The sequence below is a fragment of the Eretmochelys imbricata genome, chromosome 15 (genome assembly GCF_965152235.1).
Source record: "Eretmochelys imbricata isolate rEreImb1 chromosome 15, rEreImb1.hap1, whole genome shotgun sequence".
NCBI classification, from domain to species: Eukaryota; Metazoa; Chordata; order Testudines; family Cheloniidae; genus Eretmochelys; species Eretmochelys imbricata.
Window position 1 is genome coordinate 24,744,013 of NC_135586.1, and position 25,101 is coordinate 24,769,113.

General features: G+C 50.8%; 1 protein-coding gene across 1 annotated transcript in view; it reads left to right on the plus strand.

The window, feature by feature from the left end:
• NCOR2 (nuclear receptor corepressor 2) overlaps positions 1-25,101 on the plus strand; it is a 284,712-nt gene that overhangs the window by 234,353 nt on the left and 25,258 nt on the right. Inside the window, exons 26-33 of the mRNA XM_077835004.1 lie at positions 169-272; positions 4,072-4,222; positions 12,479-12,631; positions 14,138-14,224; positions 15,010-15,290; positions 16,952-17,306; positions 22,866-23,093; positions 23,671-23,916. Of these exons, the coding sequence (XP_077691130.1) occupies positions 169-272; positions 4,072-4,222; positions 12,479-12,631; positions 14,138-14,224; positions 15,010-15,290; positions 16,952-17,306; positions 22,866-23,093; positions 23,671-23,916 (1,605 nt within the window). The remainder of the gene's footprint in view (positions 1-168; positions 273-4,071; positions 4,223-12,478; positions 12,632-14,137; positions 14,225-15,009; positions 15,291-16,951; positions 17,307-22,865; positions 23,094-23,670; positions 23,917-25,101) is intronic.

The following is a 25,101-nucleotide window of genomic DNA, read 5'->3' on the forward strand; positions in this document are numbered from 1 at the left end:
TTTAGCTGTACATTCTTGTCTCTCGTAAACACCTGATTAATTCAGCCAAATTCAGAAAGTTCACTGGGTTGGCTCAGGACCGAAGCAGATAAAATAGGAACCAACTCAAGGCAGCCCCCAAGCTAAATCTCAGCAACCTAATCCCGCTTGCTTTGTTGTGACTTACAGGAGCATCGCTGGGCTCAACCCCAGGAGGGAGCATCAGCAAGGGGCTCCCCGGCACCAGGCCTCGGTCGGAATCGCCAATTACCTATCGGGGATCCATCACGCATGTAAGTTTCTTCTCTTAACGGCTTGTGGGGGGATCTCAGCTGGTTTGTAATGTGGGCCGGGAAGGAACAGTTGCTGTCAGAGCAGACCCTCTCCTGGAGTGCATAGAAATGATCGCAATTTGTTGTTACTTGGAGGGGACATCAGAGCACCCCCTCCCGGCAGACCCATCAGGAGGCATTTCAGAGGACTAGGCAAAGAGGGTGTAAACCCTTGAATTGCCCTGGGGCAGACCGGCGGCCCCGGTGGGTAACTGCTCTGGCCTATCAGCTCTGCAGAGCTGAGTTCAGATCCTGGTGGGGCGAGTGGGTTGGTGCCTCCACCGCCTCCTAGCAGAGCAGCCCCACCCAGGTTGCCTCCCCACCTGCACAGGTGGGCAAGCAGGAGAGGTGGGGGCTTCGGGGTCCAAGGGCTGCAGGGCAGGGCGGAGGAGCGATCTGTGGCGGAAGAGTACGCCCAAGATCAGGTTTGTTCCGTTCGCCAAGACTGGTGAAAAGCAGAAGTAAACAGACCTCACCAGTGGTGAAAGGGGCATTGCATTTGAAACTCCCTTCACCCATGCCAGTTGCGCTCATGAACCCAGGCTCGGGCGGAGGTTAGCTGGGGTTTTAATCTTGCTGGCGCGCTGTGTAGCAGGCCAAGGAAATGGAAAAGAACAGTAAGCTGGTGGGTGGGCCGGAGGAGGGGGGTGACCAAGCCAGCTAAAGGGAATCCTAGAATCATATCATAGAATCTCAGGGTTGGAAGGGACCTCAGGAGGTCATCTAGTCCAGCCCCCTGCTCACAGCAGGACCAATCCCTCACCCCCAGTGGGGTGATGAAGTTGAGGAATCAGTGCAGTAAGTCTCCTTCCACGGCTGTGAGCAGGGTGTTCTCTGGGCCCTGCCCGAAGGGCTGTCCTGAGCACAGTAGGAAGGCACTCTGCCTTTAATCATTTATCATCCATCTTCAGAAGAGCAGCTGCCAAGTGGGGGATAGTTCAGCGGCGTGAGTTATTGCTCAGTGCTGAGTGGAAAGCTTAAAAACAATCTGTTTCCCTTGGGGATTTTTATCTGGCCATCATTCAGCTCTTTAAAGCCACTTATAAGCACTGAGATTTTTTTCTGTTTTCTGGGTGGTTTCAAAAAGGGAAGATACACTGCCCTGCCGCTGGAAGAGCTATGGGGGGTGGGAGGGAAAGCGCTGGCTAGTAGGTTCTGCAATAGATCTAAGAGATGTCCGATCCAGGGCATGATCTGATCAAACGCTGTTTCAGAGCCAGCTAGTTAACTGACATTAGAATTCCTGTATTCGTCTTAAAAATAAAGTAGCAGCAGGAAGTGAGGCTGCCCCTTGGGTTTGATTCAGTGGTAAAGTAGCTCTCGGAGCAGCTGTCACGTGTTTGCAGTGTGTGTGATGGCTCTACCCTGCAGGCCAAAGAGCTCTGACCTCTCCTCTGAGCAGTGCCCGTGATGCCCCTCGGCGCGGCATCCTGCGCAGTCTCCTGACAGGGAAGCGCAGCGCCCCCGATTCTTGTCGCAGCTCCCAGCGCTGTGGCTGATACATGATGTCAGATTACTCACCCAGAAGACAGATCTTGAATAGGGTACACTCTGCTCCCAAGCCGTCTGTCATCGCTCGCTTTCAAACGCCCTGCAAACACGTCCATTGCGGGAAGGAAACTTACCTGGCACTGACTGGGAAAGCCAGTGCTGAGTGTTTCTGTGAGCCTGTGTCAGAGCGAACAATCAGGGTATTGAAACCTGCACATTGACGTGTCCCATCCAGTCTCTGCAGCAAGCAGCTTAGTGACTGCTGGTCTGACTGCTTACAAAGAAGCAGAGACCCATTGAACGGAGGGGTTCGGGGTGGGGATGGGGGGGACATCCTGTCCTGACGTATTGGAGCAACCTCCAAACACCACCATGCTGAAGTGCTGACATTTAGAATCAGGTTCCTTATTCACCCCGTTCAGCGGTACAGACATGGGGTAGCATTCAGTGTGGCCTGTTCAGATAGCGTGACTGTCGTTTGGATTTTTAGCTTTGAACAGCAGGATGCAAGTCGATTCTGGTTCCCTCCCTTGCCCTCCCACCCCCCCAGTGCATGGATCGCTAGGCTGCTAGGGCACCCGCGATGAGGGATTGTTACCACGCTGACTCCATCCCGTGTGCTCCAGAAGAAAGCAGGCACTAGGATGGCAGCTTGGTAAATCAGGAAAGAGGCCAGCGTATAAACAGAACTTGTCCACACATACACACATGTTGTATAGATAAAGCAATATGCGCCTTAGTGTGGACTCAGTTATACCAGTATAAAGAGGCTTTATATCAGTGTAGCTATTACCATACGCACAGGGGAATAAGTCGTACCAATATAAGGCACATTTATACTGATATAACTGCACCCCAGTAAATAATTTACAAGCACCCCTTAAGGCTGAAATTTGTTCCAGTGAGACGTTCATCAAATAATTCCAAGTAAATAAATGAGGTCAAAATCTCAGTCTGTTGACAGATAATTCACAGATAGAAAAAAGGGATAAATTCGCTGCAGCTAGATCCCTGGCTCTGGCCATGGCAGCACTCGTACAGAGCAAATTTCCCCCTTGTGCAGAGAGCCAGCGCAAGGCCTGGGCACCTGAACCCTTTAAGTGGGACTTGAAGGTCGCTGGTGCCAGCTCTCTGCCCCCGGGGTGAATTTCACTTACAGGTGGAGGAGCGGAGGGAGGGAGCTTCCCTGTATTCCTAATTTACATTTCACCCTTATGGCTGTTTGATTGTTTCTTGCATGTCGCTCTGGCTTGAATCATGAAACGAGGCTGGTCAGTTTCCCTCCTGCACCAACTCTTGTGAGCAGCTTGCAAACCCAGAACAACCTTGAATGATGAAAAGGGTGGAAGGAGGATATTCAAGGCTTCCTTGGGGATTTGGACACCTGCTTTCCATTATTTCTGCTGGGACTTGGGTGTCCAAATGCCTTTTCAAATCTCAGGCCTGGGCTGTTTCCATGGATGTTTTGAAGAAAGCGATGGAGAAGGATGAGTTTGCATAAGCAGCTGCTCCCTTCTTTTTATTTAAAAGCAAAGCTACGGACCTGACTCTTTGCTCTGCTCCACCAGTAACCCCGATTCGAGTCTATAAAGCTGGTGTGATGGAATGACAAATGGTCCGGCATTTTGGGCCCAGACTGCTTGATTGCATGGCCCTTTTGAACGTCAACATTTCTGTGACCAGTTGTGCCCCGTGATATTAGGTAGAGAAAATAATTTGCAATGACAGTAGTCCCAAGGGAAAGAAAAAGACTTAAGTCGTGTTGGCCATGACTAAGACGTCCCCAGGGAAGGCAGAGCTGTAAGTGTGTCTGTCCCTTCGATCCAGTGGGATGGAAAGCAACCAGATAGTTGACTTTGAAAAGCGCAGCGCGGACGGAGCGGGCAGCGTGGTTTGGTGTTTCCATTCCTGCTTTGCCCAATGGTGGAGGAGCCTGAGCTGCTCTGTAATTGTATGTAATGAAAGCCAGGCTCGCTCCGTCTCTTTACACCCGTTGAATGCAAGACCTGTCATCTCTGCCTGGCACTTGCCCCGTCTCTTCCCAGCAACTTTACACAGATCACGTACCTTTTACCGCTCAGCAATAGTGTCCTTATCAATAATTAAGCTGCAGATTTCTCGCTATTGGCCCTGACAGGAAGCAGAGTTCAGCTGTGCTCCCTCCTTTGCTCTGCCTCCCCTTTGGAGCAGTGTGTTCCTGTGGGGATGAGAGCTTTCTTCCTTGATTGCTTGTGGCACTGTTAAATATGGATCTTGGTGGCTTTCCAAGGGCACCCCAGCTGAAGTGCTGTATAAAGGAACCATTACCAGACTAATCGGAGAAGACAGCCCCGGCAGAGCAGAGAAGGTGAGAGAGGATGCCTTGCCCAAAGGACATGTCATCTACGAAGGGAAGAAGGGCCATGTTCTCTCCTATGATGGTAAGCTGGAATCCTTTCTGGGGTTTTTTGGGGGCGGGGGAGAGCATCAGGTTCATGCACTAATGTTTGGGAGCTAGAATGTTTGTTTGGGAAAACATTACAAAGCGTATCTTGCCTGTATCCTGTTTCTAGTTCCAGAGTAATTTTCTCCCTGTTCCTGATTTTTGAGGTCTTATCCAAGGGCCAGATTTTCTTCTTTGATGCACACAGCAGATCTGGCCTGTGGCACACTGCTTGATTCAGCAGGGAGAGCCTCTGGTGTCAGTAGGAGAGCCCCACGTGTACGGAGGGCAGCACATTTAGACTGTAAGCTCTCTGGAATCTCATCCAATTCTACATTAGAGCCTTGCACAATGGGGCCCTGATCTCGGTTGGGGCCACCGAGGGACTGCTGTGTATCAGTGATCGCACTGGTGCGCTTGCAGTTGGCTTAGTGGATCTGAGGGGAGAGCATCTGTAGGATGCCGCTCTCCTTGCGCAGAAGGTAACTTCTCTCCTTCTTCCCGCTGGGTCGAATGAAACCATGTTGTGGGTTGCTTAATGCCCTCAGCCTGCGCACGCCAGTCCTGGGATAGAGGGCAGCGTGCCCACCAGTGGGTATGAAACTGCACTTTTGGGGGAGTCTCTGAAGGCGTCAGACTCTAGGGCTTAAGTTCCCGTGTGCCCACATGAGGCCATTGCACCTCTGAAGGCCCCTAAGGTGAACATTCCCTTAGATGTGGAAAGCAGAAAAAGCAGGGCCCGTCCTGGCCTAGGGGAAATCTCTCCCACTGAGGGTCACCCCCCTCCAGGGCAAGGTGACAGTGTTGAAAGCCTTGTGGCCCAATGTCACGGCCTCCCCGCACGCTGCACCTTGCACTGAGCTGACATCGCCATGGGAGCATGCAGCGGCAGGGCTGTACAGCGTTGCCAGCCCTGCAGTAAATGGGGACCCTTCGGTTGCCCTTCCAGCTGGATTTGCAGGTGTCAGGTCAGACCCATGGGAGCTGCGGCCTTTCCATGAAACTTGGGGTCTGTGGCAAACTCCATCATGCCCCTGGCTCCCCATGTCGAAAAGAGAATGCTTTAAGGGGGCTGCCAGGCAGCTGGGGTCTGAGCAAAGGGGCATCTCTTATCATGTCCTAACTCTACCTTCAGACCCTGCCTGCTCCCCTCCCGCCACCCTGATTTTGACCACCGGAGTCCTGCCTAGTGGTTAGAGCACAGGGCTGGGAGTCAGGACTCTGGGTTCCATCCTCCACTTTGATCCTGACCTGCCGTGGCATTTCAGGTAACTCACACAGGGCCAAAGGGCAGGCAGGTGTGTGGAGCCTCTAGCTCTGCCCCTAATACAGGAAGCAGCTGTAGTTTGGCTGATTGCCATCTGGATGAGTCAGGCCAGAGGGGCAGTTAGGTGCTGGCTCCTGCCCAGCCCTGGGAGGTTGCACCTGGGGAACAGGTGTCGTTGGGAGGACCCAGCAAATACACATCCCACCACACAGCTGAAAGATTGGCTGGAGTATAAGGTCTCCCACTTGGGCACTAAACAACACCCCCTTCCAATGTAGGGCTCCCCTGTAGCCGCCTTCACTAGACCCTTAACATGGAGCGTCAGTTTCCCCCGCTGTACAGTGAGGATAATGCCCATTTCCCAGGGTGCTGTGAGCTTGGTGCAGTTAAGGATAACATTCATGTAGTGCTTGGAGCTCCTCAGCTGGGATCCCTTAGTATTCTCCCCTGTTCTGTAGCCAGGGGAATGGCAACCTCTTACTCCCAGGTTGTGCTTAGCACCGGTGACTAGGTTGCTGCTGCTTAACACTGACGTGGCCAAGCTGCAGCACGTCTGGGTCTTGCACCCAGGCTCAGCTCAGCGTGGCAATGCGATGCAGCTGTGCTGATGCCAGGGATGTTTGGCAGTGGTTTTTATGTCTACGCTGCAGGGCGGCCCCTTTGTGATCCTCATGCCGTGCATAAGAAGCCACAGAGCTCCTCGTCAGCCCACGGAAACTTTGCTGCTAAATGGCAGTCAGAATCGCTGGTGTTGAGTCAGCGTGTTCGATGAGCCCCAGCTGAACGCAAGGTGGAGGTCAAGTGGGGCCCTGTGCACTTGGAATGGAATGAGATGCACTCCCTGTCCCCCAGGGCATCCATGTTGGAATGGATGGAGCTGTATTCCCCTTCTCCCAGCGCTTCCATCTTGTCCCCTTTCCCCCTGTTGCTTCCTTTGACTTCCCCAAGTGCTCCATCTCTTGCACCGTGGGGTTCTTTCATAGACGCACACAGGCACCTGCACCAGAGACAGCCGCGATGGACCCGTTCCTTGGTGGCCCCCTCCTCCTCGTTGTTATTAAACCCAGCCCCCACCCACGGTCAGCCAGGGACGTGGCTCACACGGAGACTGCTGTCTCAGTGCGACCCGCTTGTGTAGAACAGACAGAGGAAGCGTTGCTGCTCTTGGGGCCTGCCAGGGCTGGGTGAGTCCTATGGGTCACTGCACGTGTTTGCTCTCAAGAGCACGCCAGCAGAAGGGGAGCCCCAGCCCCTTTTAGAGCATGGAGGACACAGACGCAGCATTGCGTCTCAGCGAGTCTCCAAGCTCCAGTCTCATCTCCAGCTTGCTAGCATCGCTGCCAGTGTCCCTTTGGGTTACCGGGACACTGCCAACGGAGATAGCTCCGGCAGTTCGGTTTGGTGCCGTGATAAAGGGTTTTGCTGAACCTGCTGTGAATACCCTGCCTGACTTTTCCACTGCCACTTAGAAGTGCCTTCCGCTTTCCCCTGACCCTTTCCCGGCAGTGCTGTGACCCCGAGCATGGGAGCCTCGCTTCTGAGACGTGACGCTGTCAGTAAACTACGCCGGGGCCGCTCCCAAGCTGGCATCGGTGTCCAGGCTGAGAAGAATGCCTGAAAGGAGCCGTCCGTGCGCCTGGTGGGAAGTCCAGCCTGTTGTTCGACTAATCTCCGGGGTGTTACAGCAACACAGGCAGGGAGGCTCTTCCCCTCCCTTAAAATATAAGATCGTCTTCATGGTGTCAAGAACTCAACATTTCCAACCCGCACCCCTGTGACAGCTGTGCCAATCCCACGCTGGCGAAGCAAGGGTTAAAGAGCAGTTTAGGGCCCAAGAGGCCACGGCCCTTCGCCTTAGCTGGCATGCCCCCAGTGGAGGGAGCGTTCTGAAGGGAGCAGCTCAGTTCAGTCTGGGCTGACCCAGCAGAGCACTCGTGGACAGCAGCCTCCTGCCGCCTCCTAGCTGCACTGCGGGAAGCCAGTCGTTCATGGGAACCGAAGGGGGCGACTCACTGTTACCGGCCGAGGAACTGCTAGAGACAGAGCGGAAGGGACGCAAGAGGGACCCCATGTCCAACCCTGGAGACAACACCAGAGGGACTGGGATGAGGGTAGGCAGCAACCTAGGGAACATGCTTGGGGGTATTTGGACCTGAGCCCTGTGCCAGGGTACCCTGTTTTGAAGGGCCCTGGGTTGGAACTAGGTGGAGTAGGGTGGGCCCAGCTATTCCTCCCCACGCTCATGGCTCGGTGACACTGCCTCTGATACCCCCACTGTAAAGCGGCCCCTTGGTCTCTCACCAGTGGACAACATTCCCCTGGGCTTTGAACTCTTGCCAGTAGGCATTCCATGCCAGAGTATCGCCATTAGATGATACTGCCAGCCCGGGGCATCTACCCAACCCCCAACAACCCTGCATAGGTCACAGCACTTCTTTGTTGAGTGCAGAGGTGCTCTCTGTGTTAACTCAGTAACCAGCTATTATCTCCTTCCCCAAGCCTGCGCACTGGATGGCCCTAAAATCAGCTGACAGTTTGCTCAGAAGCTCAGTTTGCTTCCATGAGTGATGAGCAGAGGTTTGTTTCCAGTGAAGCTTATGAACGACTCCTCCATACAAGCCTTTCATTGCCCACTGCTCTTCCCCAAGCTTTTGGGGCCGGGCACGTGCAGCCCAGCAGCCGTTTTGAGAGATGTCCGTGCCCCATTGAGTCTGGAAGCAGAGGATGCCGTTTTACAGAGACTGCCACCCTTGGCCTCTTGGATCCCAGGAGGCTTGGTAACCCGGCCCAATGCGAAGCAGGAGCATTTTGGTGCCTGGCCAGAACGCGCACGAGGAGCATGAGTGACTGTCTTACAGGGCTGCATTGCTTCTGCTCTGAGTGTAAGGCAGAGATGACTAAGGACCAGATCCTAATCTCGGATATACCCGCCCGTCTCGCTGTCTATCTTTCAGATCTGCTGCTGTGTCACACCCCCACAGCTCACATCCCTCTCCAGAGAACAACGGCCTTCGGTGCTCATCTTTCTCTCGCCACTGTGGCCTGCCTGACAACAAAATGAAGCCAAGAGGTGGGGTGGGGGAGGCGCTTTGGCTACCAGTGGGAAGATTTAGTGTTAGAGCACAGGGCTGGGAACACTTGCCATGTTCTCGGACTGAGGAAGGAGCCACCAGAGAGAATGTGCTGGGGTTGGCTCTTTCTCTGCCACTCATCGCTGCCATGGGGAGCCGCTGCCCCTCCCTCCTGCCCCCAGGTGAGGGTTCCTTTATGTGGGCTGCTGGTGGGGCTTGTAGGGAGGGATGGGGCGTTGTTGCAGGGGGGTGTCTGAGTGGGTCTCTCTGTGTTGGAAGCAGAAACAGGAGGGGAGAGTCTGAAAAGACAGGCTACAATCTTGGCCCACAAGCTGTAACTCAGTTCCATTCCAGAGCTGGTCACTTGGTTTTCTGTGGTACACTTGCGGGGCGGGGGGGGTGGGGGGGGTGCTGGCGTGTCCACTGACGGAGCGGGGCTCTCCAGTCACTCAAGCTGTTGGAGGAAAAGAGCACAGGCTCGGGATGGGCCCGCTTGGGGTCAGCACCCCCCTGTCAGGGGCAGCTTTTCTGCCAGGGTCAGCACTCACCCGCCCCCACTCTGATGCTGATAGTCAGATTTCCAGGCACTTTGCACGCAACTTACAGATGTGTGGATCAGAATGCAAAAACATAGCCTGCCCCACTGGGATTTAGTTCCCATGCCTCCCAGAGCTCCCTTGGCTTCACCGCGAACAGCAGGACCATTGCATGACAGGCACGGAGCCCTGGGCCTACTGCAAAAGGGTTAAAATCCTACCATAACGGACAGCTCATGCATTTAGGCTCGGAGCCACCCCTGTGACACAGTCTTGTGTTGCAGTGACCTTCCTGTGCTGGGTTTGAGGAGCATTTTCTGCAGTGCCCACCGGGCACCGCATGCAGAGCAAATCTCCATTCCTCTCCCTTTCAGTTGTTAACTTTGCTCCAGCTGGGCTTGGTGTAGCCTCAAGGGTAGCTGGCAGAATCAGTACCAGAAAACCACACCAGGAATTGTTTCCAAGCTGTCTTCGCAAGAAGCAACTGGTTCTCTTTAGCCAGCACTCTGGATCAAATAGTTGATCTTAAAAATCACGCCGCGGTGGGAGAAAAGCCAGAGCTCCTCTCCCAGGCCAAATTCTGGTTTAAAGAATAAACAACTCCAATCCTTGCATTAGCTGCCCGAGCTGTTAATCGGACACGGGGGGATTACCAAATGGAGAGAATGAACCACAAATAATGGATGTGAATCAAATTCCATATAGTTCACGCTCCATGTGCTCGCCTGCCACCGAACCCCAGGGCTGCTGGGCCTGCTTGTGCATGGACTTCACGTGACGCTACATTTATAAGGATAATGACGATACTTCTTACCCCTCAGAGCGTTCATTCAAACACCCAACCCGTGGAGGCTGCATGTTCTAGTGGCTGGGGCCCTGAACTTGGATTCATGAGACCTGGATTCTATTCCCAGACCTGCTGCATGACCTTGAACAAGTCACAGAATCACTCTGTGCCTCAGTTTCCCACCCCACCATCCATCTGTGTGGCTTGACAGCCATTCAGGGCAGGGATTGTCCCATGCTCTGAGGGTGAGACCTTGATTTCGGCTGGAGCCTCTTGGCGCTACCATAATACAAACAATAATAAGAACATGGGGAAGGGAGGTTCACATCATTATCTACGGGGCAATGGAGCTGACTGATTCACCCAAGGCCACAGGGGGAGTGAGAACTGAAATGAACCTCCAGGAGTTTTCACTGTTTTGATCCCATGCGCAGACCTGGAACATAAACTGTAGCAAGCAGTCCTGCATTGTCAAAGAGATAGGTTCCATATATAATCCAATAGGTCTTGCCTATCTCTGATTCTGCATGAAAATCTATTTAAGGTGAGAAGAGGAGCTAGGGTTTGAGGCTTAATTTAATTCGCTTTTGTACTTTCTCCACCAGTCTCTCTTTGTGCATTAGATTTTTAGGCCACCTCTCCCTCTACCTGTACATAAGAATAGTCAGTAACAATTGAGTAAGAGGGGCCCTAGGCAGAGTAACTGGATTCGTGTATCTGGTTGATTTTCCTCTCCTCTCTTGACCTGCAAGACAAGATGATTTGATCCCTAATATCCTGATCATCTCCTTTCCCCTAGATACTTCTGGGACGGTTTCAAATGCAGTAGCGAATGAGTTAAAAAAATTAAATTAAATTAAATCGTTAGTGATTATGAGTTCTGGCAAGCAGGGGGGAAAAAACTGCAAGTTCTGTAGTGCCATGAGGGTACTTACAAATAAAAGGGCTCTAATGAGACAAAATCCTGTAGCGTATGCAAGATGAATTGTGCTAGATTGGTTATTCTCATTCTGCATGTGATTGCTAATGGCTTCTGTGAGCAAGGGACATGTTTTCTGAGCAATTTTCTTTCTTTTTAATCTCTCTATTCCCTCCCCCCCAAACACATGAAACAAAGAGAACAGGGGATGGCGTTTCTTTTGCAGAAGAGCTGTTTAGAACAGATGTTCCTTGATAACAGGATGCAGCAACATTACCCCCTTCATGTGTCTCAAGATGCCTGGCTGTTTCTAGACATCAGCTGCTGAGTTTTCACGTCGAATGAGTCTGAAGCCAAGAGGGAGACAGAGATTCACTTTCTGTTTCCCAGAATCTTTCCCCAAGCCTTTTTCGGTTTGATTGTATGGTGACTGCAGAAACTGGTTGTGGGGGTTGTATCGTAATAATCCCGTTTTATTCATTACTAGCATCACAGAAGAGAACTTTTGTTCCCAAACTCTCGGGGAACAAACAAATGTTTTGAACTTCTCCGGTGTTTTCTATAACTGTGTAATCCTAGATATGGTATATGTGAAAGAAGAGGATCAGGACACCAGCATTCCTTGGCAGGATAGACTAGTCCAGGGATAACAGGCAACGAGTTTATCTTGTGCGAGCCAATTGCGGAGCTTGGAGCTTGTTACATAAACCTTGGGCTTTCAGCTGTGTCATAAACTGCCTTGTAAATTTCATGGGGTGGGCTGCATTATGCAGGGAATAAGAATGTGGCAGCAGGATGGATTTGCTGATGTTAAATCCAATGGTGATTTTTTTTTTCAGGCTGTAGAACAGACTTCCAAGGGAAAAGGGGAGAGCCCCATCACTTGGAAATATAGAATATAGGTGCAACAGAGCTGTAGCAGGCAGTACTGCCTTGGCAGAGAGATGGGTTTAATAGCACAGTAGGTCTTGCCTATCTTGAATTTCCATAGTTCTGCATGAAAATCTATTTTAGATTGGAGGAGGAACTAGTAGTTGAGGCTTAATTTAGTTCTGTGGCTTGATACTGTACTTTATCCACCAGCCACTATTGTGCTGAATTGGATTTTTCACATCCTCCTTTGTTTTTGTGTGGTTTGTCCATCTCTTCGTTCTGATTAGAATAATGTGAATGTTCTTTATGCTAGGTTTGATGTTAAAGATTTTTCTGCTTTACTTCTTCCTCTTTGTCTGCTTTTATCATCTGGGGAATGTCTCAAAGTGTCTGTTAGGCAGACTGGACAAGATCACAAATAGTAGGTGTATTCAGGAAACAGCGCCACTGGGCTAATTTCAGTGGGAGTTCCAGCTGCTTGGAGCTTCAGAGCTGAATTTGCTCCATAATGTCTCGCAGGCTGTGTCTGGATAGTGGAAAAGACGTATGCTCTTGCCCAAACATGAGGCCATGGAATTTGGAATCCGAGGCGGGCAGGGTGGAGAGAGAGAGGCTGAATTTCCTGGAACCCAGCAGCATGGTGTAATGCCGACAAAGCCTGCTGAGTGCAAGCTGAATTGCAGGACTCAATCCTGTGGGAGTGAGCCTTTAGTGGACGTGCGAATGACAGTAAACAACCTCGCTCGCTCACTCTCCCTTCTTCATGCTGCTTTTGTTTCTTCACCTCCTTTTATTTCCTAGGTGGAGTTGGTGCTTCCCAGTGCCCCAAGGAGGACAGCAGAAGTGCTGGCGTTTCTCATGAGACCGCTGGTACCAAACGGACCTACGATATGATGGAGGGGAGGATCAGCCGGGGTTTACCGGCTCGCGATTTGTCATCCACTAGCATTGAAGGTTGGTTTGGGGAAACCTTTCAGTCGTGCCGTGTCAGGAGTCAAACTCTGGGGCAGAAAGTGTGCAGCATCTTTCGCATTCTGAGAACTCTCCCCGTCTGCCGACAGCAGCCCTTCTGTTTCAGGAGTGGCAGCAGCCTGTTTTAGAGGAGATGCAGGTGGCTATGCGCTCCCCCGCAGCACCTTCTGGCTCATGTTTTCCTTCATCTAAAATAAGACATCCAGACCGAAAGTACACGTTTTGCTGCTTGCTTGCGTGTGTGTGTGTGTGTGTGTGTGTGTGTGTGTGTGAGAGAGAGTGACAGCCATCTCTCTCTTCTGGATCTATCAATACAGTGAGAACTTACAGGCCTTCCCAGGAAAATGAGTCTTAATTCATCCGTCCTGCTCAACACCAGTGCTTTGTGCTCTGCACAGAAATGGCCAAATTGTTCTAAACTAGAGATACAGGCTGCGATTTTCAGTGGTTGACAGGCACATAGCTCCCATTGAAGGTCACAACTGTAACTGTTGAAGGGACTTGAGCAGATAATTCTAGCTGCAAAAGGTTTTGCTTAAAATAAACCCTAAAATAGGTTTTACAAATCCTAACACTAATATTTAGTAGAAATTTTTTCTGGCCCCATTACCAAGAGAACCCAGCATCAGAGCCAGCTAACTCTGCACATATAAGATTGTAAGCTCTTTGGGACAGGGCCCGTCTTTTTGTTGTGTGTTTGTACAGCGCCTAGCACAATAGGTTACTGGTCCATGGTTGAGGCTCCTAGGCCGTACTGTAATAAAATAATAAATAACCATAATAATAGTGACTATGCATGTGAAACCTCTGATCTCATTGGGGCTCCTTACAAGTGGTACAGTGTTTGTTGGATTGGGATCCGAGTATCTAGTTTATCTGTAGAGCTTATATATTTTAATAGTGGCATCTTCATTCTCTCTAGACGCACGTGGAACTAAAAGCAGGGAAAAGTTACACAGAAATGTTGCGGGAGAAGGGGCAAAGTGGGTTTCTGATTTATAAAGCAGGAAGGGATGCGGTTTTGAAGTTACAATTCTCTAATTGCTATCTAATGGGCAGATGAATCATATTTTTCTTGGAGGTGTTGGCATCTATCCATATGCTTTGGGTGTTACTGACTTACACGCGTCTCAGGAAAAACTTTCAGGGAAGATGATCATTCTGGACCTGCAAATGCTTTTTTAACCCAAAACCTTCCCTTGCAGGGTTTTGAATCCAAACAGGACAGCAATAGTAGGAAACCAAGAAAGTGAAACTGACCAGTCTGGCCTTTTGGTCCCCCAAGTACAAGAAGTAAACAAGTAGTTCAAAAGGAGAAAAGTAAACTAGCTATTTAGAAAGCATTGTTGTATTAATCCCAGGTGGTGCTATTACTGGAGAAAACTTTTAAAAATTAGGTGATTTCTTTCTTGTCAGTGTCCCTTTAAAGTATAATGAAAATGTCAGCAGTCTTGCTACTTTCTGACTGTTCTCTTTGGCCTATTCTAGGTCTAATGGGTCGAGCGATCCCACCCGACAGACACAGTCCCCATAACTTAAAGGAACAGCATCATATTCGGGGCTCAATTACACAAGGTAATACTGGCAAGTATCCACATCAGGAAGTATATATGCGGGAGGGTAGGCCATGATTTGTGACTTTTCCTCATGTGCAGCTCAGCACTATCAATTAACTCTGGATGCAATTAGCGCGGAAGGAACTAAGTACTGAGTTGTCCCACTGGTTCTGCAGTCACATTGCAGACCTAGACAGCGACTGGAGAAGCAGAGAGTCCTAGTGGGTAGAGCACTGGACAGGGACTCAGGAGACTTGAGGTCGACTTCCAGCTTTGCAACTGGCCTGCTGAGCGACCGTGGGCAAGTTACTTCCCTGCTCTGGGCCTCAGGTTCCCCATTTTAAAATGGGGATAATGATCCTGACCTCCTTTGTCAAGTGTTTTGAGATCTAATGATGCAGAGGGATAGGCAAGAGCTAGGTATTCTTCATCATCATCATCATATCTGCTGCATGGCGAGGGTGAGATTTTCAGAAGTGAGCCTATGACATTGGCCTCACTCTGCTCTCGTTTAAATCACTGGTAAAATTCCCATTGGGGAGCTCACTGAGAGCAGAGCTGAGCCAACGCAGAGCGTTTCTGAAAAATCCCACTCTTGGTCTTTAAGACCCCATGCGGCAAGGCAGTTGGGGCTTTGCAGAATCAGTTGGGTTGCCCAGGCTCTGTAGTGGCTTTGCATATGAACTCCATCAAACCCCCATGGCCCACAGCCTGTATAGGGGCCATAAGTACATCATTCAGTTTGCATGACCCTGCTTCTTTGGAGAATCACGCTGGTGCATTACCTTCTTGGGGGGGCTGCAGGAATCCCGCGATCCTATGTGGAGGGCCACGAGGACTACCTCAGAAGAGAAGCCAAACAGCTCAAGAGGGAAAACACTCCCCCAAGGGACTTGTCCGACACCTACAAAGTCAGGCCTCACGAGGGCCTCGCTCCCTTGAAAATGAAAGCAGCTCACGAAGGCCTCGTTGCCACCGTGAAGGAAGCGGGAAGATCGATCCACGAGATTCCCAGGGAAGAGTTAAGGCACACGCCTGACATCCCAGTGGCAGCAAGGCCTCTGAAGGAAGGATCTATCACACAGGTGCGTTCCTTGGGGGGGCAGGTAACTTTGCGTGAGGTAAAGGGGATCAATACGGCTCCAGGTGGATGATGGCACCCAAGCACTGGCGGACTGGGCCGAAGAGAGGCCTCCATGGCGGTGTCTCCCGTAGAACTTTGGCCCCTATTTTGAAATATGTTAAAGTCTGGCACATACTTGGCCCTCTTTCCCCAGAGGGGCCCAGTGCACACCCAGGGTGTCACAGAGCTTGAAAAGATCTCCAGGGTGCTGCATGTCCTGCCCCTTCGTGGGTGACCTGTCAGAGCAATTCTGTGTGGGGTTTGTTGTCCAGAGGATATTTTAAGTCCTAGCAAACACTGCAAGTGATGCTTTCACTTATTGCCCAACTGAATCATTTAGTACCTGGGGTATGAGTGAAACCTCAGAACTAAGGTGGTCTTATTACTTGTGTAGACTCCTGGCAAACTTAATTAGTTAAACTAAGGGTCTGATCTGCACAGCAAAGCTGCCTGGGTTACTGCCCCGGGCTAGCTTGAACCCAGCTGGTACAGGTAACAGTTGCAGTGAAGACAGTACAGTGCAGATAGTAGAAGCCCAACACAGACCCTGATATGCACTTGGCTCACTAGCCTTGTGTGATGCCCACGCTGCGCCGTCTTGGCTGCTATTGTTAGCCACGCTAGCTAGAATCCAGCTCCCTCAGCTAGGCTAGCCCGTTGTAGAGACGGGAAAAAGTGGAGAGGGTTGTGCTTTTGCAAAAATGTCATTGGTCAAGATTTTGTTCTGTAAAACCAGGGGCCTTCAGATGCAGGTTCTGTCTACACGACACCCCCTTAATCTCCTCCTTCCTCTTCCTCCCCTCCCCCCACCATGAAATATTGGGGTGGTGAGATGAGATGAATGATGCCAGTTTTGGCCCCTCTCTAATGAAGGGTGCCCCTTTCTAACCACTTTTTTGAGACACCCACCCACCACATGAAAACTTCTTGGGTCTGTTGTGTTCTCAGTTACATGGGTGTAAACCCAAAGTGAACTCACTGAAGTCAGTTGGAGTGACTCTGGATTACGTAGGGGTCACTAAGAGCAGGGTCTGTCACCTCCAGCAGGGCCGGCTTTAGGAACTGAGGAACGAGTGCTTGGGGCACGTTTCGTGGCTTGGACTCTCACCATACATGGAGTGTTTCGATAGCAGCCATTTAGAATATTCATGACTGTGGATCGTATCTTATTTCTTTGGGGTGTGTGGGTGAAGCGCAGTGGATATAGACACTCATTGATGGTGATTCGTCTTCCTGTTGTCACAATGGGGAATGTGCTTGTACATGCCATGTTCTGCTGGGCTGTAGCTCCCGGAGATGTTGATTCCCATGGGAATAGGAGTCTCCACTCACCCATACGCGTTCCAGTGGGATAGCATTACCTCCTAGTTCTGAGTCTCACCGGTGCAGTTCTGCGTACAGTATTAGTGCCTTTTATAGAACACAAATCAACACACTGTTGATTTTCAGTGGGACTTTTGTTTCCAAGTCACTTCGGTGCTTTGGAATATCCCACCCTGGGTCCCAGGCTGAGCACACAGTGTGAGCGACAACCTGAAAGAGCAAATGGTGATCTTCACTGATTCTGCCCCGCTGCGTTCGCTTCCCCACTCTGATGCCCTCTTCGCTGCCTTGTTTCCTCAGGGTACCCCGCTGAAATACGACAACAACTCTTCCTCAGTAAGTGCCAAAAAGCATGATGTCCTGTCGATCATCGGGAGCCCAGGGAGGACTTTTCACTCTGTGCACTCGCTGGACGTCATGCAAGACCCAAGGACTCTGGAAAGAGCATGTTACGAGGAGAGCCTGAAAAGCAGGCCCAGCCCAGTTACAAACTCCGGAGGTTCAATTACCAGGGGAGCCCCTGTGATTGTCCCTGAGCCTGGAAAGCCTCGCCGTAGCCCACTTACCTATGAGGACCACGGGGCGGCGTTCAGTAGCCATCTGCATCGAGGTTCTCCGGTATCCACAAGGGAGTCGACCCCAAGGCAGCCTGAAGGTAACTTTTTCTCCAGGTTTCAGAGTAGCAGCCGTGTTAGTCTGTATCCGCAAAAAGAAAAGGAGGACTTGTGGCACCTTAGAGACTAAGACATTTGTTTGAGCATAAGCTTTCATGAGCTACAGCTCACTTCATCAGATGCCTTCAGTAGCATCCAATGAAGTGAGCTGTAGCTCACGAAAGCTTATGCTCAAATATATTTGTTAGTCTCTAAGGTGCCACAAGTACTCTTATTCTCCAGCACACCCTTAATGTGCTGGGGACACTTAGGTCTTTTAGGAAATGCTAAGGTTGGAGCATACAGAACATTGGCCGGGTTCCCACCCTCGCCCCCATTTGCTGTCCCCTCACAAACGCTAGAGGGAAATGTGCAGTTGTTGTGGACCAAATGGTGTGGTGTAAATCTGGACTATCTCTTGGAAGCCAATGGAGACGGTTCCAGATTGACACCAGAATTGCTGAGAATGGGATTTGGCCCTGTGTGAGTCTGAAGGCCGTGCTGCAGAGGAGACGTCTACTCTGTACACAGGCTTTGATTTGGAACGCACGTATTTTAATGGTGTGGGAGAAAACTCATAACATGGAAAATTGGGGGGAGGGGGGATATTTTCTCCCCTCTCTTCTGTGCAAGTCTAGGTGTTTGTCTGCCCAGCTCTGCATTTATACCTCATCCAGCACCATAGCATCTGAGGGCTTTGGCTGTAGCTGGGTATAATCCCTGCTAGCCAGTAGATGGAGACAGTCCCATTGGGTTGTTGAGATCTGACGTCCCTTTGGGAGATGCAAGGGTTTTGCTGCCTCAGAATGGTTGTGTGTTTCCAGCAAGGGGTACAGTTCCCTCTGCACACGTTGAAATCACTTGGGCCGCTCACCAGCAGCCTGCGAGCAAGACCCCGGCCTGACAGAGCACTAGGATTGTGCTGCCATAGCTGCTCTCAGAGGCCACATTCAAAAGCCAGCAAGGTTGCTTGGTCAGGCAGAATTTGGCACCGTGCAAATCTAGCAATCCAGAGCACAGACGTAGCCAGAATGACTCGCTGCCTGGCTGATAGGATTGCTCTTCAGTCCAGCAAATGCCTGTTTCCTTTCGTCCTGTTAACTCTTGGTTGCTTGGTGAAACATAAAGACAAGAGCACAAGTGTGTAGAGCGCATTTACTGTAACAGCCAGCATCAGCTCCAGCAACGCTTTCCCCTAGATCCAGCCAGAGCCTCGGGTCCTGAGTCATCAGGCAGAGCTAGATAAATCTCATCCTGACTGCGACTGTGCCAGTGACCCAAACTACGTTTGCAGTTCGGAAAACTGCAGTCTGTGTCCAAGAGCGTTAGTGCAGTCCCTGCCTCCTCGTGCTTCCTCTGAGGGTCGAACGAGAGAGGGATGACCAAAGAGAGCCATGGTGACCTTGCCTTGATTTTAATAGAGAAGAAGAATTTTTGAAAATCCACCCCACCCAACAACCAATAGAACCAGGGCAAACCAATAACCACGGTCAGGGTTCCCTCCCCACTCTGAACTCTAGGGTACAGATGTGGGGACCAACATGAAAGAACCCCTAAGCTTATTTCTACCAGCTTAGGTTAAAACTTCCCCAAGGCACAAATTCTTTGCCCATGGACGGTATTCTGCCACCACCAAGTGATTTAACAAAGAATCAGGGAAAGGACCACTTGGAGTTCCTATTCCCCCAAAATATCCCCCCAAGCCCTTACACCCCCTTTCCTGGGGAGGCTTGAGAATAATATCCTAACCAATTGGTTACAAAGTGATCACAGACCCAAACCCCTGGGTCTTAGGACAATAGAGAAATCAGTCAGGTTCTTAAAAGAAGGATTTTATTTTTAAAAAAAGGTAAAAATCACCTCTGTAAAATCAGGATGGAAAATAACTTCACAGGGTAACAAAAGATTCAAAAACACAACAGAACTTCCTCTAGGCTTAGTTTCAAAGTTACAAAAAACAGGAATAAACCTCCCTCCAGCAAAGGAAAAATTCACAAGCAGAACAAAAGATAATCTAACACGCCTTGCCTGGCTTTTACTTACAATTTTTGTAATATGAGAGACTTATAGGATGGTTTCTAGGAGAAGGAGTTTTCTGACCTGATGCTTCTCTGCTTCCCAAGAGAACACACCAAAACAAAGCCTCTCCCCAAGATTTGAAACTATCTTCTTTCCCCATTGGTCCTTTTGGTCAGGTGCCAACCAGGTTATTTGAGCTTCTTAACCCCTTACAGGTAAGGAGGCATTCTAGGCTACCCTTAGCTGTATGGTTATGACAGCCACCCCACTCAACAACCAATAGACCCAGGGCAAACCAATAGCCACCACAACCAATAGACCCAGGGCAAACTAATAGCCACCACAGCCAATAGACCCAGGGCAAACCAATAACCAGTAGCCACCCCACCCAACAACCAATAGAACCAGGCCAAACCAATAACCAAAAGCCACCCCACCCAACAACCAGTAGAATCAGGCAAACCAATAGCCACCGTACCCCAACCAACAACCAATAGAACCAAGGCAAAAGGTCCCCTTGATCTCACCCTGCTCTCCCAACACTATTACCAAAAATAACAACCCTTCCCCAAACGCACAGGGCGTGGAAAAAGGAGCCTGGTTGGCCCAAGAAGAGAAGGCCATGTTCCACCCCTTATGCTCTTCCTCTTGAGAGCCACATGTGGGGTCCCAGGGACAGAGTGTACTTAGACTGTTGTCACCTTTCAAAAGGGACTGCTGAGTTTAAAGTGTTCACCATGAGAAACCTTAAAGGGGCCTGACTGTAGAGATCAAGCCCATGTTGGGCACCCAAGATCACTAGTCTCTTTTGAAAACGTAAGCCAAAGTGTTCATCCAATGGGATTTCCCTCTGACCGACACATGAACATGGGAAATCAGTCGTTCCCTCCTCGCTGAAAACCCATGCCCTAGCTTCAGCATCGCCAAGCAATGCGAGCCCCATGCGTGCTTGCTATTCTCTAGCAAGCTACAATCACACAGTTGTAGGTGGGGGACACTTCTCTGTCTGCCCGTCTGTGTGATCAATCTAGTCATAGGGCCTTCACCACCACAGGCCCTCGAGACTGATCATTTGCCAAAGCAGAACAAGATGCCTCATTTCAGAAAAAGGCCCTTTGGCTGGCTGGCTTCTCTGTGATTCGTACGTTTGGCCAATATGCAGCACTGGTGTTGGGGAGGCTACATGCAGAGGGGCTGGAGGTTTCCCAAGAAAGAGTTGAATATTTCTATTAAATTCCAGCAGAGAGGCGTCATTTTGTGTGTCTGTAGCTGACAGGGTTCCTGCATGTACAGGAAGGACACTATAGGGGCTCTACGAGGGTAAATCATAGCATCATTCTTCTGGGTTGGAAGGAGCTGTTCTGGGTCGCTTAGTGCATCCCTCTGCACCCCTGGCAGGTTTGATGTACAGGGCCCTGCCAAGTAGCTGAGATTTTGTTAAAACCGAGGGAGTGATGATACAAACCTGAAACGTTTCCATGGTTATTTTTGCGTCAATGAAAACAGTTTTGTGAGGGGAATTAACCAGTCCCTGCAGGGCTGGAAACCCAAACGTAACTGAACAGGGCTAGCGCATAAGAATGAGACAGTGAAATTGAGCAGCTTAGCTTTGTTGTCCGAACTGGAGCTGGTTGAGTCATCCCTAAAGAATCCTCGATTTGTGGAATTTCGGTTCGTTGCCTGTCTGCAAACGGATCACAGCTTTTCTTGCATTTATTTGTTGTTGGGAAATGACACGCTGGCTCACATCTCTGAATAGTTCAGGGTCTGTGGCTTGTTTGCGAGTGGTTTGTTGTAAGAATGTGACATTCAAGCTGTTTTGATTGGACCCTGGGCTCACATGGTATGTTTCCCTCCCCAGAGCGGATGAGCTGAGCGTAACTCTTAAAATCAGGGCTTGCTGTTACTAATTAGCTAGCCTGGAGCTATCCACCCTGTACAGAGGGTGAGCACGAGACCCATGTGCCACCAAAGCGCCAGCTCTGAGTTAATAGGGATGCGAGAGAAGCTTGACATTATTCCAGCTGCTTCTCCATGTATTATGAAAGTGTTTACAGCTCCTGGTGAGCGCAGGAGGAGAGCTGCTGTCAGAACCATCTGGGCCCTGTTTCATCATGTTTATTTTGAGTTTCCAGGGTCACTTTTTTTCTCTCTGGTAACATTAACCTCTCTGCTGCCAGCAGAGCACTCAGAAAGAGCTGCTGCCATCCACTCAGATGGGTCAGGTTTGTTGGACTGCATCAGGAGAGCATGTTTGTCAGATGTCCCTGGCCCGTTGCTGAGGCTAAGTGAAGATCTTTGTGAGGGCAAATGTGAGATCCATTCAGGGAAAAACTGGCTTTCGTTTAGGAGCCAAATCAGGGAACTGGCAGGGCAAGATTCTGGAGAGCTTTGTGCGGAAGTGGGAGAAGATAAGACCCTGCAGGCTGGAGGGTCAGTTGCATTGAGAAGATTTGCTTTTGTGGTTGTCTCTGAAATGTTTCTCATGGGTATGTCCTTAGAGTGGCTGAGCCCAGGCCTGGGAGCCAGAAACTCTTCAACTGGAATCTTGGCTCTGGCGCTGATCTTGGGCAAGCTCCCCCCCACCATCTCCCCTCCGCTCTTCCCCTAGCTGTAATAACAGGAATGCTGATTTACTTTCCTGTCCTGGATGCTGGGGATTAATCACTGTTCCTAGAGTGTTTTGAATGCGAACAGGCAAATACCTCACTGCCATCAATGAGGGTAACTCCATCGATGTCAGGGGAAGATGACTCCCCTTTTCGTTAAAGCCATTGGAGTCTCACCCCCTTATCCCAAGGGTGAATTTAGCCCCAAAAGCGTTACCCAGGGGGAACGTCTCATTCTCTTTATAGAAGTAACAGCCTTTGCTCTCACCAATATTGCCAAGGAGATCTGCTCTGACTTGTTATTTCTTGTGCCTGTCCTGCGTTGGGCCCAGCAATTCGAAAGGCAAAACGAAAGGGTGGGGTTTTGACTTAGGAACACACTTGCCATGGGCAGAACGGGAGAGCCGAACTCTTAAAATCAGGTGCAGCTGCTTTCAGTGGGACCCTCGTCATCCTCCCTCGTCACAGAGGCGCTTTCAGAAATCGCACCTGTTGTCACATGCCGGATTCTGACCCCAGGTAAACTATGGCAGCTCCCACTGAAGGCAGTGTCAGTCACCACGGTGACCCTGAGGGCGCAATGGGCCCAGTAGGTTTAAACAGAGAAATCAAAACGCTTCTTTATTTGACAAAGTTCAATGTACGTGCCAGAATCAGTAAGGCAGTTGGGGGCTGTGGGGAGCCCTTCATTTGTAGATGTAACTGTTCAGATCAAGGGCCACGTTCTACCTTCGATGCACAGTGCAGTGGGGCCTCAATCTGGCTGAGGCCTCTGGGCACGATCTCAGTTTATAAACAAAATAATAATGATCGGGGAGGAAGGAGGGTTCCCCTTAGCTCAGCGGCAGCTGGGCCTGCCCCTCTGAGAGCGGAGCTTGGCTGCGAGCGTGTTTCAGCACGGACTCTTCTGACTACGTTCTTTTGCTTCTGCAGGGAGCATCACGGCTGGGAAGCCGGCATCCCAGGACAGAAAGATCACCCCCACAACAAGAGACATCACCAATTCCAAGTCTCCTCACGCTACTCTATCGGACCATCACCATCCCATCTCCCCCTATGAACATTTACTCCGGGGAATGAGTGGTGTCGATTTGTACAGAGGACACATTCCATTGGCTTTCGACCCCGCTGCAATTCCCAGGGGAATTCAACTGGAAGCAGGTACTCCTTTATTTGGGGCACTTGGCAGGAGCGGCCCTGGGCAGCTGGGCAAAAAATCTGCCTTGGGTTCCACTGCTATGAAGGTAGCGTAGCTGAGAACAGAACCGGGGGCCTTTCTGTTCTAAGCTGCATAACAAGTCGCTGGCTGGCTGGCTGGTGACGTTCCGTTTCACAATGAGCCCTGGAAACGGGCTTTTAAAGTAGCGCTGCCTTCACTGCTGAGTAACGTTTTTTTTAGCTTAAACCGCGTCTCGGATGAGCTCTTCTCTGACTCAGTTCCGTCCTTACTCTGACACTGCTCCTCTGCACAGTTGGCAGATGAGACCGCAAAAAGCTAGCTTCCTCCACCCTCATGCCCACAGGGGCTGATGTCTCTGGTGCGTTGCATAGGCCTCCCCAGCCCGAAGGCCAGACGGGGGGATTCCTGGTGCTCGCTAATTTGGACCTCGTTTGTTCCTAAATTATCCCACGTCCCAGCGCATGCTCTCGAGCGCTAGTTTTCATGAGTCAGGCTCTGCCACCCTCTCGTAGGACCGTACTACATGGAAAACTGACTCATCTCAATCTTCTCTTTTAGCTGCTGCTTACTATTTGCCCAGGCATCTTGCTCCGAGCCCGACGTACCCCCATCTCTACCCTCCATACCTCATCAGAGGGTACCCAGACACTGCCGCCATGGAGAACAGGCAGACCATCATCAACGACTACATCACCTCCCAGCAGATGCACCAGAACGCCGCTGCCACTGCTATGGCTCAGAGGGCAGACATGCTGCGCGGACTTTCGCCCCGAGAACCGTCGCTGGCTCTCAACTATGCTGCAGGTCCTCGAAGTATGAAGCTGTCTGTGGTTTTTAGGTGGCATTTTTTCTTCTTGAAAGGCGTAGGGCTGTCGTTCTGACCCCAGGCCCGTAGCGTAACACCCAGCAGGGCTTCTGTGGTGGAGATCACAACGGCAGTACCCATGCGGCATGCACACTGGTATGCCACATTGGTCCCCGGCGCCGGGGGCAGGAGCATCTTTGCTTCGGCCGGTTGAGCGGCTCCTGAGCCATCTGTGCAAAGGCGGTTAGTTGTTGTCAGTCTCCATAGCCTATTTCTCAAGACTGCTTCGGGGGCAGCCACGTGACCTTGGGTTGGAGTTTGATCAGCTCTTGCAAGTTAAAGAGTGCCGTGCTTGGATGAGAGCCCCTCGGGGTACATCTGCGCAGCCCGTGGCAGTGAGCCTCCCAGTCCGGCCCGACACACTCGGACTTGCGGGGCCTGCTGTCGCACTCTAAGAATTGCTGGATAGATGGTGCTTTGAAGCCGTGGCTCAGACTGGAGCCGAGGTGTTGAAGCCAAGCGGTGGGGGTGGGCATCAGAGCCCCGCTGCGGCTGCAAAGCGCTCTCGATACAGCTGTTTTTAGAGATCCACTGCAAACCTGAGTCTATCGACCCGTTCAGGAAGGCTCAGTGTTCTGCGGGGAGATGGGATCCAATTTTGGGTGCAGTGCCCCAGTGTGGAACGAGGGGCTGGGCTGCTGCTTCTGCACCCTCCTCCAGATGAAACCACACTGGGGTCCCAGTCTGTGTGTGACTAGTCAGGATCATTTGTTTGGCTGGGTTTCTTTTCAGGCATGGTGTGTCCTAGCCAGATTCAGCCCCCCTAAATCCCCCTCCAAACTGAATACATTGTTGATCTCTACTTCCTGCCCTAAGCAGTTGTGCAGTTGTTGCAGGCTGTTAGAAAGCTGCCACCCCAAAAAGAGATGGACTTTCAGTGGTAGGCAAAGTGATTCCATACACGCAGAGGAAATCGCTTTGGGATCCCTTGGGCTGGGAGCTGCTCTATAAGTTGCTCTTGTTCTTTGAGCTCTTTACTGCTAGCAGTTTGCAGGTTTTTATTTCTGTTAGTAATACATGGCTCTGCACTAACCTGTCCCTTGCCCTGCTGTCCTTTAACCATCCCCCAGCAGTGGGGCCAGATTCAGAGTAAATGGCAGGAATTTCAGGTGCCAATGAAACCT